At 34.9% G+C, this 17,628-nt stretch overlaps 1 protein-coding gene across 6 annotated transcripts in view; it reads left to right on the top strand.

Annotated features, from left to right (window-relative positions):
- Positions 1-602: 602 nt before the first annotated feature.
- The window catches only part of Shprh (SNF2 histone linker PHD RING helicase), an 84,520-nt gene continuing 67,494 nt past the window's right edge, over positions 603-17,628 (top strand). Inside the window, exons 1-6 of one of the 6 annotated variants that reach the window (XM_048799518.1) lie at positions 603-817; positions 3,927-4,095; positions 10,101-10,771; positions 11,939-12,068; positions 14,098-14,316; positions 16,904-16,982. In XM_048799518.1, the coding sequence (XP_048655475.1) occupies positions 10,133-10,771; positions 11,939-12,068; positions 14,098-14,316; positions 16,904-16,982 (1,067 nt within the window). In that variant the 5' untranslated portion in view covers positions 603-817; positions 3,927-4,095; positions 10,101-10,132. Of the gene's footprint in view, positions 818-3,926; positions 4,096-8,582; positions 8,724-10,100; positions 10,772-11,938; positions 12,069-14,097; positions 14,317-16,903; positions 16,983-17,628 lie in introns of those variants that run through there. The other 5 variants (XM_015502046.2, XM_048799517.1, XR_007346063.1 and 2 more) reach the window with 5 other exon arrangements.

Raw genomic sequence — 17,628 nt, 5'->3', positions numbered from 1 at the left:
ATTTCTGTAATTCACTAGATTGATAGCATCTAATAGGTGCAAGAACTCAGTGTTGTCAAGGGTGAACAGATGTCTTACACCTGGGGGTTACCAGAGATACAAGGAAGAAAAATGAACGATTTTTATGTGGAATGAGCTCTGGTGATTCTAATATTGAAAAACATTCCATAGAGAAAATGTTCAAAGGATATACAGGGTGCTTAGCAAAGACAAGATTAAAAATTCCATTGAAAATTTGAAAGGAAGAATTTGTTTAATTGAATGGTAGTATACTGAATTCACCTTTATAGTTAAAATCACATCTCTACACAATTTACAACTGGATCTCTAGTTTAACATATTGCCCATGATTACCATATTTATATATATTAATTAAGGTAAACGAATTACACCTATCCCCGGTTTGCCCCGCCCACATCTGCTAATAAGCCCCGCCTTCTGCTTCGGGATTCCAGCCAATCCTGTATTTCATAACATCCTTGAGCAGAGCTATCGCGAGACTCTCGCGGTAGCCTTAGATGGGCTTTAACTGAGTGGACTTGCGCAGAAGAGACGCATGAAGCCAGAGCGGGACACAGGGGGCGGGGCGCTCCGACGTGCGCGTTCACTTTGACCCCACGCTCCAGCGCGCACCCGGCAGCCGGGCGCTGTGGTTTCTGGGCCCCCCTGAAAGCCGACGCTACCCAGCATACCGCGCGCGTGCCCACCTTAGGCGGATGTTCGGTGGGCGGCGAATGCCTGCTGGGGGTCTGCAAGGGCATTTGAGGGACCCGGGTCTAGCGCAGAGAGACTCGAGAGGCTTGGATAACCAGCCGAGGTAGGTGCTTGGGTTATGGAGGGTCAGGGGTCAGAGGTTGCGGAGGGAAGACGTCTCTGGCCTCCCAGGGCCACAGAGAGAGGACTTGGGTGTCCCGGACCTCGGGAAGCGCAAGGGCTGAAGGGGAACGGCAGCGCGAGCCTCCCGGACCCCATCCTTTTCCCAGACTTGCGGGCCTCCGGACCGCAGCAGCTTTCTCGGGGGCTGGCGCGGGGCATGGGAAAGGTGGCCATTCTTCTCGCCGTGGATTGGGGCCTGCGGTGTGCGGTGTGGGGTCGAGACCACGCATCACTGCCAGAGGGGCGGTAGTCGCGGTCGGCGGCCTTGGGGTGGCTTGTTTGCCCAGCTTGCTAGGAATGGTCGGCTGCTTCCAGCCCCGTTCCGACTCCTGTAACCTCTTTTGCTTCTTTTGGGAGGATAACTGGGTATCTTCGTATACTTACCTATGCCCCCTGGAGGCTGGCACTGGGCAGCCTCCCGGCTTCTTGGTGTGCGGGATTGTGTAGAGTTAAAGGGGAGGCAGGGACTTCCAAGTTCGTCTGACTGAAAGTTCTGTTACCTTTGGAGTTGGATTAATTACATTGCATTCAAAAAATCGCTCTTGCACATTGTGCATTTGAGTTAGCTGGGTCCATGAAGGAAGGTGTGATTGTATCTGATGATTGACGATCCCTGTCAGATATACATTATTATTAAATTGTGGCAAGTAAACGTGAGCTCTTTTCTCAAGCAGCTCGGCATTTGCATGAGGTAGAAACCCTAGATGTTTGATGTTTTCCTACTTAAATTAACTTGAGACTGTCACTGAATAAAATAACATAATTTTGAAGTTGTTACTGCTATTTTTAGTTTTTCCAGTGGGCGATAGCAGGAATGATGACACTCCCTTGAGTAGAAGTGATCCATAATATCTGTACTGTCAAATTGTGGTAATACTGGATTATCAAGGGATTTCAAATCCTTTGTAACAACTGGACTTTGCCTAAACCAACACCTTGGGCAGTGAAATGGCAAATGTATATTTCTAGTTGCCCTTGATAGCCTGAATCATGGTCCGTTATGGATTTGTTGTAATTCAGGATTTGTTTATCATTGAATGAAGGAATAAATCATTTGGAGGGGAATTTTTTAAATTTAATACTCATTTGTTATGTTCTCTTAATAACAGTTTATTTACTTTTTTAGCACTCCCTCTTATTTTCGTTAAAAGATACAATTTGTTCAGTTCTTTTAACTTTTCCTGCCTCATTCTGGGCCAGAGATAGCAAAGACTATTTTTCTATTATCTGAAGTCTGACAGAATGTGAATTAAAGAGACTTCTCAAAAAAGAAATGTGAATACAGTACTGTAGATCCTTATAATGAAGGAAGATAGGAAGTTAAGAGATCTTTGTTTCACCTTGTTTTTGTATATCATTTTCATCCTGGCACTGACCTGGCTTTGGAGGTAAAATACTGAATAAGATACTATTCTTAGTCAACTTTCAAGAAATTCATAGTGAACCCTGGAGCAATTGGAATCAAGCATGAGAGACCCTTAAGTCAATTTCCTCAGTCATACATGGCAGGAAGGCTTTCTGGGGAATATAGGACAGCCACTGGGAGGAAAGTTTGAGAGGGTGTTTACATCAAAAGGCTTTTTGCATTTAAATGCAGGACAGTAAAAGTGTGACCCATACAGAAAACTTCACATAATTACACTTTACCCAAATACTAATATTTATGGAGGATGAAGTAGTAGAACAATCAAAGGTCTGATTCAAAAGGTATGAAGACACATGGAAAAGGAAATGGGATTGGCTTACAGATGTATAGAATTTCACCAGTACTTATTAGCTGATGATTATCTTTGACCAAAAAATATCTTTGGTTTAAGACATTATCTCTGGATTCCTTAGGGAAAGAGTCAACCAGATATATATATATTTTTTAATCATGAATTTTGCTCCATTGAGAACTGAACAAAGGGAGAACATGCAAGAATGCCTCGTATTTACTTTTCTCCAATTTAATTATTATCGTTGATAAATAACTGAGTCTCTAATGTTAGGAAAATCAGGTTGAAATCAAACCTGTAAAGGAATGTACAGATTATATTGGCATACATGATTTCAAAGACACTGAATGGGTCTTACCAGAGAATGAATTAGTAGTTGAAAGAATGTGTTCTTGGTATACGAGTTTATTTTAAGAAATGTGTGCACACAAAAGACAAAAATTTTAAAAATGACACATTGCTTCTATTCATATTCCATTGGCTGGAACTAGTCATGGTACCTTACTAAACTGGGCAGCCATATCCCAACTAGTCTATACTTTGGAAGGAAAGAAATGGATTTCAGCAGGCAACTAGTTATACAGAATAAGGTTTCTCCATTTTGGCAACTCAGTGGAATAGGAAGCCTAAAACAGTAATGAGGATAGTGCCTGTGTCTTATCCCCAGACATTCTGATTTAATTGATTGGGTTACAACCTAGGATTTTTTAAGTGTTCTAAATGTGCGGCTAAATTTAAGAAGCACTGATTTATGGTCCCCATCCAAATTCAGTTAAGTAAAGTGTAGTTTAGAAGACTCTGAGGATGATAATGATAACATCTACCACATTGTGAATACATGCTAAACTTCTGTTACTGTTCTGTTGTACTTCAGTTATTTATAACTACAATCTTGCTGTCATCCCCATTTTAGAAATGAGAAACTGTCATAGAAAGGTTAGTTTACTATTTCAGTGACACATAGTTGGTAAATACCAAAGCTGGAATTAGAATCTAAGATTTCAAAACTCACATTTTTTTCTGTGAGCTTTGCAGATGTCATTGTTTTTTGGACCTTCATAGTTTGGTTTCATAGTGTGTGATATGTTCTGTGAATGGTGGTTACATAACTGTATTCCACCCATTTATCAAAACTCTTCAAATTGTACTTTTAAAATTTTATATGAAAATCATACCTAAAGTTGATTAACTTTATTGTGTGTGATACATTTTTGGCCCAGTTTCCTTCAACCCATATCCATGCTCTTTGCCATATACAATTCCACCCAGTAAAGAAGTGCAATAGATTTCTCTACATCTTAATTTTGTATCCATCAATGTGATTTGTTTTAGGTCATGGAACCTTAGTGATTTTGATGTATGAAGCACTTTGAAAAGTACTTGTGTGACTGGATTTGTGTTCTTACACCTCAACCATTGCCATATAATTGTTCCTGAGGTACTTCTACGTAAGCAGAGCCAGACTTCTCCTAGAAACCTATCTTACATGAGCCACCCTCAGGTAACCTATTGATCTGTGAGAAAAAATGATTTGCTGTTTCAAGGCATTGAACTTTGGGGTGTTGTGTTATATTGCATGTGTGTGGTGGCAGTAATTAACTGATAAGCTGGTATAACCGAACTTACTAGGGTTCCAGTTGAGTGACTCAGTTTCACATTTTCAGTATGTGTTCTGAGGAGACTGTGACAACAATTAATGCTTAGGAAATTAGGGGCTTTCTATGTATTATTTCTCCAAGATAAAAGAAGATGGTAAAAAAGTCATTAACCATTGTCAGAGACTGATTATAATCCATCACTTGTGCATTCATAAACTAAGCATTGTCTAATGTGAATGACATTTTCATGATTGACTTAGATTAGCACTGTTTGATAAACTTTTTGCTATTTGAATGTTTTATGCCAGTAGTTACATATGGCTACCGGGTACTTGAAGTGAGACTGGTGAGACTGAGGAGCTGAGTTTTTAATAATACTTTTATTTATTTTAAGTTGAATTCTACAAATAGCTTGTGTTACTTAGCTGGGCTTGGTTTAGCCAATAATAGACAAAAACTACTTCCTTGGAGCTGCTGTGGATACCATCCTTCGTTGAGTTACAGAACCACTGTGTTCCTAAATAAATGTTCTGTCAGCAAGGAAGTGGGGATAGATGAGGTAGATAATTACTTCTGATTCTTTTATGGTTATTGGTCTATTCAGATTTTCTGTTTCTTGGGCCGATTTGTTCATTGTAGATTGTTAGGAAATTATCTGTTTTATCTAGATTTTTTAAGTTTATTAGGAAAAAGCTGCTCTTAATATTCTCTGATAATTTTTAATTCCTGCATCTTTTTTTTTTTGCTTTTTAAATCAACTTTATTAAGACATAATTTACATATTATAAAATTTTATTTTAAGACTACAATTTGATGAGTTTTGATAAATATATGCTATTTATATAACCACCATTCATAAAACATTTCTGTTATCCCAAATCTTTCCCTCCTGCTCCTTTGCTCTCAGTTACTTCTTTCCAATTTCTGGCTCCTAGTAATCACTAATCTGCTTTATATCACTACATTTTAACTTTTCTTGACTTTCATATAAGTGGAATCATACAGTATGTAGTCTTTGACAACTAGCTTCCTTTACCTTCTTTAATGCTTTGAAATTTTACCAATACTGTTATATACATCATAGTTTGTTTTATCCTTTAAGGCTACTGAAGATTGAATCTAGAGTCTTATATGTGCTAGATAAGGGCTCTACCACTAGTCTTATCCCATCCCAATTTGTTTATTTTTATCATAGAATAGCATTCCATTGAATGAATATGCCACAGTTTGTTATCTCTTCAGCAGTTGATGGATCTTTGGATCATTTCAAATTTTTTAGCTCATCTAACATTATTAGATTCTGACAAACTTTTCCAAAGTGACTATGTTATATTAAAATATTTGAGAATTCAGTTTCTCACATCTTCAGTCTTTTAAATTTGAACATTCTAGTATATATAATGGCATCTCATTGTGATTTTGTATTGACTTTATATTGTTGTAATGACTGAAGATGGTGAAAACAGTTTCATGTGCTTATTTGCTACTTCTAGATCATCTTCGGTGAAGTGTCTGTTCAAAATTTTTGCCCACTTTTTTAAGATAAAATGGTATTACTCCAATTTGTCTTATTGTTTATTTGCAGGAGTTCTTATATATTCTGTAAATAAATCCTTCATCAGATATTGTTTTGCTAATATCATCTCCCATCTGTGGCTTGTCTTATTTCCATAACAGTATCTTACGAAAAGCCAAAGTATTTAATTGTAATGAAGCTTAATTTATCATTTTTTAATACTCTCAGATTCTTTTTTTGTGTGTGTCCTCTTTAAAATATTGTGTCTTTTTTATTATTATTATTTTTACCTGACTCAATGTTACTTGATTTTCTACTAGGAGTTTTCTAGTTTTAGTTATTTATTCTAGTTTATCATCTATTTTGACTTAACTGTTACATATGTTATGTAGTAAGCCTCTAGGTTCACTTTTTTTTTTATATGGATACTCATTTATTGAAAGGGATATACCTTCCCTGTTGATTGCCTTTGAACTTCTCTCAAAAATCAATTGACCATACATGTGTGGGTCAGTTATTAAACATTTTATCTTTATTCATGGGCATTATGTCTGTCTTTACACTATTACCACAAGACTTATTGTTGATATAAGTCTTGAAATAAGTGTAATTCATTCAACTTTATTCTTCTTTTCCAAAATTTTTTGGTTCTTCTAGATGCTGGGCATTTCAGTATAATTTGTAGAACCAGTTTGTCAGTTTTTTTCAAAGAAACTTATTGGCATTCTGAATGGTATTACTCCAATTCAATAGATAAATATTAAGGAATTGATAATATTGATATTTTGAGTCCTTCAGTCCATGAACATAATATGTCATATGATAATTATATTATTGTACTCTTTTATCTATTTTTACGTTTGCTGGAAAGTTTTTAGAATAATTTTTTAGATTAAAAAGTCAGTTATATCTTAAATTTGGAAACAAAAATTATGGTTACAGATGCTTTTTATTTCTGCTTTTTGTTTTATTATGTAGACCTACATTTCTGTCTAATATCATTTTTCTTCTGCCTGAAAACAACTTCTGACATTTCTTATAGTATAGGTCTGTAGGTAATCAATCCTTTTGGTTTTTGTCTTTTTTCATCTTCATTTTTGAAATATATTTTGCTGGGTTTAGAATTCTAGGCTAGGAGAAATATCAAAAGCAGAGATAAGACTAATCTGGAGAGATGATGCTTTTCAGCAATTTAATTATGGTATACCCTGCTGCTATTGTAGTTTGTGTTTGTTGTTTTTAAGGTTCTTGTAATTTGCCCTTACTGGTTTTCATTAAGCCTTTTGGTTTTCTGGGTTGATTGTGTTCTTATCAGATTTTGAAAATTTTCTTGCATGGTTTTTTTCAACTATTTTTCTTACCTTCACTCCCTTTCCTGTTAGATTCCAATTGCATCAGTGTTAGATAGTTTTAACATTTTCTAGTAGGTCCAGGTGCTCTGTTTGTTGTTTTTAGTGTTTGTTTATCCCTTTAATTCATTTTCACTACTTGCTCCTGTTACTGTGTTTGAATCCACTCTGCTTTTTCCCCCATGTCTTTCTGCTATTGGCCTCTTTTCATTTCAGATGTAATTTTTCCATCTACATATCTTCCATTTCTCCTCATTATTGTCATGTTTTCTTCTACTTTCTTGAACATATTCAGAATATTTAGAATAACTGAATGTTTATATCTGGTAATTGTATCACATGTGTAATTTCTAGATCTTTTTTTCTTTCTTGTCATGGTTCTTTACTGTTTGTTTTGTTTTGTTTTATGCCTGGTGATTTTTTTTTTTTGACATTTTGTTCAATTTTGTTTGTTGTTTTTAAAGTTTGTTAGACTAGATTCAGAATGAACTCATTTTTGTTTTGTTTTGTTTCTGGCTGTTAGTCTAAAGCTAACTTGGGACCACTTATAAGGCAATTCTTCTGAAAATTCTGCATGTTACCTCCTGTATGAAAAGGGTATTTCTGTAAACTATCCCCAGTTATGTATGAGCTGCAGGGATTGTTCCACCTATTTCTTTTTTTCTCTGAATACTTTTCAGTTGTAGGTAGACACATACCTTTATTTTATTTATTTATTTTTTATGTGGTCCTGAGGATTGAACTGAGCCACAACCCCAGCCCCTGTTCCACCTATTTCTGGTGGTCCTTTCTCCATCTTTGTTTCCCTCATCCACAAATATAAATCATTAAATCATTATCATACATACTCAAGTGGTTCCTCTGTGTATCTTTAGAGCCCTCTGTGTGTGCACCTCCTATTTGATATTTTGTTGACGGGTTTCTGTTCGGGTGACTAAAAGGCTCAGGGGTTACTCCAGTTGAACTGGGCTAACTGGGCTGCACAAAATAACCACACAAGAGACACAAATACCTTTTTCTTTGGAGTCGCTGTGACGGCTCCTCTGACTTTAAGGGTCTGCAGAAAGAGAGACAGCGAGAGCACACACGCTAACCCCTTTTATTGAGGAAAAGCTATTCAAATGAGGCAAGGGGTCAGGTTTCAGGGGACTGAGTCTATCTTCATGATGTCCACTGTCAGCAGGTTGACTGACATTTGGGTAGGCCACACCCAAGGGCACAGTAAGAGAAGGGACACACATACAAGGCACTTCCATGGAAGATTCTATCCTAAACTGGGCAAGGGGTTATATTACAAAAGAACAGGTGAGCATAGCTTCACCCATGGGGCTGTAGCAAGACACACCCATGCACGAGACACCAACCCTCAAACCCAAGAAGGGTGGGGAAAGCTCTGCCACGTTTCTGTGACTGAGTGCCTCAGCACCTAACCGGGGAGTGTGACTCAGTCATGTGCAAGGTTGGTCTCTGTCATTTTGTCTTACAAATTCTAAAATGGTTCCTTAATTCAGAAGAGACCACTGGACTCTGGTTTCCTCCTATTGTTCCTGGAAACTGTCTCCTTGTAATAAGCTGGGAGAAGGGCCATCAAGAATCCTACTTCGCCTGGGATAGAGGGGTTTCCTGGGATTGATTACTTCCAGAGATTGAATGGCAAAATTTCCAGGTAAACCAGGAAGAGTCAGTTAGGCGCTATGAGATAATTTACTTTTTTCAGGGATCATTTTGACATTTGTTCTGTAATTATATTCATTCTGCTATTACTGAATCATTGACCTCCTCTCTTTCCCTTATTTTTTTTCCTTCTCTCGAATTTTAGCAATTTAATTTGCTTTTCCAAAAATTTTTAACACCTTTTTTATAACCATATCTTTTTGGTGTTATTACTTACTGCTTCTGTTTCATGAAAACAGTATGTTTTCACCCTAAGAATGTGATGTTATTGACCATCTAGATTGTAAAGTGACTCACATTGTTCCATCTATTTCTTAGGTAAAAATTTGTCTTTTTTGGTTTTTTTTCTTCTCCTGTTGGTGGTCTCTAAATGTTTGATTGTTCCTTGTGAGCTTGTCTTTGCACTTCAAATTCCCTCCTTCACCTTTCATTGCTTCTGTAGCTTGCTTTAAGGGAGAATCCAACATAGCTGCTTCAACTTGTTTTCTACTGTGTTCAATGAGAGTGAGGACTGATGAAACCCGTCCATAGGTAGAGTCCATTGCCATCGACCTTTTTTTCCTATAATCAGTAACAAAAGGACATCTCTTCAGTTTAGGCAATACTCTCACTGGAAAATAAATGTCCCCATTACAGCTGCATTACTTTAACAAGAGAGAAGGTTGATATTCCATGATTGTCTGTGTCTGTGACCCTGTATTCACTTGGGTTCCACTAATAGGTCCACCACCTGGGCCTGGGAATCCTCTGGATGATGCTCCCTAATACATTCCTGCTGTCACTTAGTTTTTCAGTCTTATTCCTTCTATATTATTTTTTAGAAACTTCTCAAAGTTTCTGGTCAGCTAAGATTTCCCCAGTCACTTTGTTTTGTCTTATTTTAAACAGGGCTGTGTGTTCTTGAATTGTTTCTTTAAAATACATTTTTCATTCTTTCTGGGATTTGGAGCACATAGTTAGGGATGGGAGTTAGTAGGAGTAGAGGACAGTGGGCTGTTTTGTGTGCTCAGTTCATCAAGAAATCAAAACACAGTTTCTTTTCTGTTCCACATTAGTCCATAATTTGATTTGTGCTTATTTTATATCTTCCCCTGAAATACAGCACAGTGCTGAGTATTTAGTGGAGACTCAGCAAATACCTGATAGGATATTTTATTTAACTTTTTTAATTGGTGCATATCAACTATACAGAATAATGGATTTTATTTTGGCTTATTTGTGCATGTATATAGCAATTCAAAAATATTATTTTTGTTTGTTTCTCTCTGAAGATTTCATGTTAAATTTGTGGTCTTTGAGTTTATGTTGAATTTCTCATCAGGGAATACTTACATACTAAAATCGTCTACTGGTTTCATTTGTCTTCTAGAGTTCACATTTACCAACCAAGAGAAGGTGAAAATGAGCAACCGACGGAAACGCGCTTTTCCAGTGAAGGTAGATGAAGAAAAGCAGCAGCAGCTTCGTTGGAACATGCATGAGGACAGAAGGAATGAACCACTCACCTTGACTGATGATGAGCAGCCCTGCCCAGGTGCTGAATCCTCTTTTGCTGATTGCATCATTCTGGATAACAGCCCACAGGAAGAAGTGGTTTACAGAGACAAGAAGAGGTGTTCACAGTCTGGGAGTGTCTTGAAACTGACTAAAAAAGAAGAAACCATTGGTATTTTTTCCTCCTCTTCTGTAAAGTTGAGTATTGTGATTTCTCCCTATCATTTTGATAATTCTTGGAAAGCATTTCTGGGAGAAGTAACTCTTAAGCTTCTTCCTGAACAAAATTTAATTGAAAATTTTTCTGAAAGGAGTTTTACATTGATGAGTTCAGAGTTAAGCAATGAGTTCCTGATCTATGTTCATTCAGAATGTGAGGAGGTAAAGAAACAAGAAAAAGGCCTCAAAGAATCAATCAGCATTTGTGACAAAAGTATTCGAGTAGAATCATCCTTCACTGGTGAACTGTTAGAAGATTTGGGATGGCTGCAAAAGAAGAGAAGAATAAAACTTTACCAAAGACCAGAAGGAAATCACATTATCAAGGTATTCAGTTTCTGTGGTGTCTTTTAAAGTTCTTCTACATTAGCAATTCATTTTAAAGTTAACTTGGAAAGTCTGAAAAACCAGCAATAAGTCTCTCATTATCAAGTTTCAAATACACTTTATTTTGGGCTTTCAGTAACTACAGAAAATGTATTATAGCTAATCCTTTCTGGACCACTTTTTTCAAGGAGATCCTCCTGATTCTTCTTTCCATCTGTCTTATCAATGTCTTCTTTTGGTCCTTATCATCTCTTCCTTACTATAACAATCATTTAACCATTTCTGTTTCCTGTTGTACCTTTTCAGATCCTTTATCTAGTTTCTGTACGTGTGTACCATGCATGCAGTTCTTTCCTGTCTGAAGAACTAAGTATAATTTTTCTAATATGCTATACTAGTCCCTCCTTTGATATGTCTTTGAGACTCATACTCCATCACTCTTTTTTTGTTCCAGAAACTCCAAATTGATTTGCTTCCGACAAACACTCTGCTGTCTTTCTGAATCTTTCCGTTTGCTCTCATAATTCCTTCTACCCGGATTGTTTCCTTTCCTTTCCCTAGTAACTCTTGGTCATTTGTTAATATTCTGTTCAGAGTTTATTTAATCCATTAGTAGGTTTTAAGAAAAACCCCCCTCCCAGAATCAATTTTTATTTTGATTTTTGCTTAGGTCATTGTAGTATATTTACATTTTGGTTCACCACCCCCACCTGCCCATATTAGATACATTTTAGTGTTTGATCCAGTAATAAGGATTTCTAAACCTAACTTCATAAGAATTCTAGCATGTGTGTTAGAACCTTCTAAGGAAATCTGCGTTTTTAATAAACTTCAGTGATTATTCTGATGCTCATCAAGTAAAGGAATTAATGACTTGGCAGGTAGAATTGGATGTTCTCATCACATTCTCCCAGGTTTGGTTTCAGTTAAGGAAGTATTTTTTTTTCTAAAAGCTAGACTGGTGTATCTAGCATAATAGACACTTGCATTATTGAAAATGAAAATATCCAGAGGAGATCTGGTAGATATTTAACTAGTACTTGTGTGGGGCAAATACTGTGAATACCTTTAAAAATGATGAAACTAAAAAAAGGTTTTTTTTCTTATGTCCTCATAAAGAATGGTATATTCCAAGTAAAACTATTTTTTGTTAACAATTCTTTGTAGGTTGGAATTTATATTCTGGAAGCTGGCCTAGCAAAATTAGACTTTTTGAGTGATGCAAATTCAAGAATGAAAAAGTTTAATCAACTCATGAAGAGAGTGATGGAAAAGTTATACAATTTTATTATTCCAGGTAATTTTTAAAGTAAATTTTATATTGCTTTTGAATTGTGGATTTTTCTTTCAGCTCCTATACATTACAACCAGAAAATCAGATAATGAAAATTATTTTAAAAATTTGTATGACCTACATAAAACACTGTGTGGCAAAATTTTACTTATTCGAAATGCCCTTGCTGATATAATTTATTTTACTGTGTTTGCTTAGCTCTGTGCTTAGTTTATAGTAAGCATTCAAGAAGTGTTTGCCAAGGTAATATGCAAGTTGAAAGGTAGTCTAAATGGATCTGAGGTAGTTGGATTTTTTGTTTTCTTGTGCAAAATTTTATCACAGCCAGAGATTCTTGGCCAGCCTTTGTTCCACCTCACCTTTGCAGTTGTCAAGAGCTTGGTTCTCATAAAGACCAGATGACTTCACTCTGTTTCTTGGCAGAACATTGTATCCTTGGTCAGAATTGCAGTTTCAGAATTATCTGCCATTGGTGGCCAAGGGAGAGTATGAATGATTTGGTGCATCCAACAGCACTACTGCAAAAACTGCTCAAATTTCTCTTTGAAGAATTGGTAGGGCAACGTTATTTCAGTTGGAAATTTTAGAACATTTTCATACTGGAGTATTTTAGAAATCAGTTTCTAAGCTTAGTCAATGAGTTGATTCTATAGCATATTATTTCATAATACTGCTACTAGTAAATTATTTTGCAAGTTAGAGATTTAGTGGAGAAAAATCTCTGGTTTCAGAATTAACAGGAATGCTTTCAAGTACATGTAGATTCTTTAAAGTTACGATAAAAATCTATAATTCTTATAAAAATAATGGATTTTGAATTTTTAGAAACATGGTTTCTAAGAACAGTTCAAATTTAGATATTAGTACTAAATTGTAGAAATACCTAATTATACAATAATTGAAAATCCAATACAGTGTGTTCTTTTTACTGAAAACAAAAGTGAGCTGTATATTTTTGGTATAATCTTTTAGTTCTAGAGCATATGAATTATATAGACCTCCTTGAAACTAATTCATACATAAACGGTTCACTTTACCTTGAAAGAATGATATTTTTAATAAGGAATCAGCTGAAAGAAGTTACAAATTTATCAACAGTTTTTTAATCGAATTATTCATGTTAGAGTAAGCACAAGTGTTCTTGAATAGGACAGTTGTGCCAACTGAGTGAATCAAATGAATCAGATATTCCTCCCAAATTGACATTTAAGCACTTGTTTCCTAATTAGCAACTGCTTCTACCAAAAGCTTGTCCTTTTTTAGCATGAGAAATAGAATGAGAACTCTTGTCTTAACTTAATATACGTAGAAAAATTGATATTTACATATGGAAATATATATATATATATATTTTATTTTATTATTATTATTTTTTAACAATAATGGAGATTGGATTCAGGGTTCTCCACCACTGAGCTACATCCCCAGTTCTTTGATTTATTTTTTATTTTGAGACAGGGTCTTTCTAAGTTTTCTAAACTGGCTTCAAACTTGTGATCACTTGCCTTAGTCTCCCAAGTCCCTGGATTAAGGTGTGAGGCCCCGTGCCTGGCCTGTCCCATTCTCTTCCCCTCTACCTCCCACCAACCCAGTTCAAATCTAAAATGATGTAAAAGTGAAATAAGTTATCATTTTGTAAACTTCAGAAGATATTCACAATCAGTTCCTGAGATGGTTATTACATACCCAAAATGGGCCAATATGTCAGCTTCTCTGAAGAGTTATGAAAACAAGACCACCTTTTTTCCTCAGTGGTGAAGGGACAGATACACATAAATATTGCAATATACTGTTATATCCAAAATCTTGTGTGGGCAGAGGACTTTAATTCCAGCCAGAGGAAACAAAAGAAAGTGCCATGGGAAAAGTGGATAGATTTTTGATGAATGAAGAACTAATAGGGATTTCCAGTTGTAAAACACACTGAACAAGACCTGAATTGAGTGAGTGCATAGTATATTTTTAGGATAAAAATTGTGTATAGTTATAAAAGGTAAATCAAGTTGTGACTACATTGTTTTTGAATATACAGATGTGTTAGAAGAAGATGATGAAGATTCAGAGAGTGAGCCAGAGGGACAGGACATTGATGAGCTCTATCACTTTGTGAAGCAAGCACATCAGCAAGAAGCACTGTCTCTACAAGTGGATGTCCAGCATCCTGCATTAATCCCTGTGTTGAGACCCTACCAGAGAGAGGCTGTCAACTGGATGCTACAACAAGAGCATTTCAGAAGCACTCCTACTTGTGGCAAGTATAAGATGCTTAACAAAAGGCACCTTGGTTAGAGGGATTGGTGGGGGTTGGCAGTAATCATTAAGCAAAGAATATTGAAAAGATAGGATAGAATGGGTATTATTATGAACAAAATAATTTCTTAAGAAATCCTTCAAAATAGAAATCTACAAAAATTAATTTGTGGCTTTCCTCATTCAGAAAAGTTTGAAGAAGTTTTTTCTTCCCAAAATGAACACAATCTTTTTTTTTTCTTTCTATTTTTATTTTATTTTATTTTATTTTTATTTTTTTAATTTTTTATTGTTGGCTGTTCAAAACATTACATAGTTCTTGATATATCATATTTCACACTTTGATTCAAGTGGGTTATGAGCTCCCATTTTTACCCCATATACAGATTGCAGAATCACATCAGTTACACATCCATTGATTTACATATTGCCATACTAGTGTCTGTTGTGCCAAAATGAACACAATCTTGATTGGAATTTTTAAAAACCAAGAAATTTATTTACATGATCTGTCAACTAATAGTTGCTTTTAAAATCTGATTAGATGAGAATTTTGCTATTCCTCTACAGGAAACTTCGTAATTTGATGTTAAATATTAGGACAGAAAACAAATTTATAGACGTGAGAGATACATGACTATATTTTCTTAGGTTTGCATTTTATTCTTTGCCCCACAAAATAAAGAAAGAAATAAAATTTCACCTATTAAGTATTTTCATGAAACTAATAGGTTTATGGGAGACAAACTTTATCACTACCTCAAGATGAGATTTTTACTTGATTATAGGAAGTGTATTAACTATTTAGAATTCTTCCTATATATAGATTTATTTTACTTAATGACAAACAGCTGTAATTTCTTCCAGTATTTAAATTTATACTTTTTAACAAACTTCATTTTTTTTTTTTTAACTTTTCATTTTGAACAACAAATAGCAATTCATTCCCACTACTCTGGTCCCATTCTCTTGTCCTCTGCCTTCCACCCACCCAGTTCAAATCTGAAAAAAAATAACATCTGACATTGGAATGGTTTCTATTAAGATTCCTAATATGTGGGTTTTGTCTCCCCACTGTTTTTTTTTTCTTTTAATTATTTGTTGAAGAAATAATAGATCTATAAAGTTTCCCATGTACCATATTACTTTTTCTCTAAAATAAAATATTTTTTCTTTAATTAGTTTTATTAAGGTATAATTTTTATACGTTAAATTGTACTGATCTTAAGGGCATAGTTTGATGAGTTTTAATAAATCTATACATCTGTATAGCCAGCAACCCAATTAAAATAAAGAACTAAAGTGTCCCCAAAGTAGCCACAAGCCACAAATGGCTCTTGAGAGTTGAAATATGATTGTTCAGGTTTAGATGTACTGAGTTTAAATTCATACCAGATTTCAAATAGGAAGAATGTAAAATATCTTAATTTTTATATTGATTACATGTTAAAACATTTTTTAGTTATATTGGGGTAAATAAAATACGCTGTTAAAAACTATTCCACCTGTTTCTTCTTTTTATTTATTAATAAAATTACAAATTAAAAATTACATATGCAGTTCCCATTGTACCTCTATCAGACGGTCCCGATATAAAGTATTGCCATCATTCTGGAAAGTTTCCTCAAACCCCAGTCATTTTTCCTACTTCAACCCCATCAAGAGGCAACCACTGTGACCACAGTTCTGCTTATTTTTGAAACAATGAATGAAATTATAATAAACATACATTTTGGGGAGAAATACGCTTCTTTTGGCATAATGTTGAGATATATCCATCCTGTGTGAATCAATAATTCATTCTTTTTTACCATAGACCGCATTTTGTTGATTAAATCCGTGTGTACCATTTAGCAGCTCTTCTGTCTCTTATTCTCATTAAAACTTTTCATCTTTTAATCTTTTCATTGTATAAACACTTGTTCATCTGTGTTCCTACTTCATCTGTTAATCCCTTAGGAATGCAACAAAAGATTGCTTGAATTTTACTAATGGGTAGAGGCACACTCCCTCCTTGAAAGTTGGCTTTAACAAGTTAAAATATTAAGAAGAAAGATGGTGGAAGATTCTGATGAAAACAAACTTGAGTACTTTTATGTATTATAGTTTTAGATATTTTTTACTTAAATAATCCTTTTCTGACTCTCTGATCCATGTAAGAGGTCAGGTAGGATTCAGATAAATGTACTAGTGTACTAGCATATGTCTGCTGAGTTATTTTAAAACAATGGAACTTCTTGAATTATTTATAAGATAAGGAATTGGTTATATACAAGATAGGAATTGGTTATATACATTAGGGTTTTTTTCCTGTTAACCTTGTGTAATTTGCTACAGTTAACTCTTTAATTTTATTACTTGCTTATATGGATTTGTGCTCAAAACAAAGAAATTAAAGAATACTATTAGAAAAACAGACTTGGAGGGATCCTTTTTCACCCATGTGTTAATTATGTAGTTTTTCCTGATTGAGATTTCTCACCATGGGTTTCCAAAATGAGTATCCTAGGGTATCTGGACTTCTTACTAACAGAAAAAGAAACAGATTCATTCTTATGGTTATTTATTTATTTATTTATTTATTTTAGATAGTTCCTTGCACTACTTATGGCGAGAGATTGTTACATCTGGTGGTTTGAAACTCTTCTATAATCCCTACACAGGCTGGTAAGGCAAAATTTTGTGTGCTTGATTTAAAAATAAATGTAAAACTAGCTTGGCATGGTGACACACACCTGTAATCCCTGTGGCTCAGGAGCCTGAAGCAGGAAGATTGCAAGTTCAAAGATAGCTTCAGCAAAAGTGAGGTGCTAAACATCTCAGTGAGACACTTTTTCTAAATAAAATACAAAATAGGGCCCAGGATATGGCTCACTGGCCAAGTGCCCCTGAGTTCAATCCTTGGTAATTAAATATAAAAATAAAAATACTTAAATGTAAAACTATATGAAATAGTAACATATGTTCTCAGTTTTGGCAGTACCCAAAAGGTCTTATTAGACATTTTTATAGATAGGATATATGTAGAATTAATAGTATTTGTCATTTTTCAGTAAATGAATACAACATAATAGACATAAGGAACTTAGTTATCAAGATTTAAAGAAACATTTTTATTTTAATGAAAGTTATTTTGTTTACTATGGGCCAGTTTTTAGATTTGTCATGAGATATATCAATTTATAAGAGTTTTAGGAATCATTAACATAATTAGTCGGTAGATATTGCCCTTTATTTATTTTTCTTCACAGATTCATAAGGGTCACAAAAAGACATGTTTTCCTTTTAATTATAAAAAAAAAAAAATGATGAG

Source organism: Marmota marmota, unplaced genomic scaffold, assembly GCF_001458135.2.
Source record: "Marmota marmota marmota unplaced genomic scaffold, marMar, whole genome shotgun sequence".
Lineage (NCBI taxonomy): Eukaryota > Metazoa > Chordata > Mammalia > Rodentia > Sciuridae > Marmota > Marmota marmota.
The sequence above is the reverse complement of the archived record's forward strand: the minus strand, read 5'-3'. Positions and strand labels throughout refer to the sequence as shown.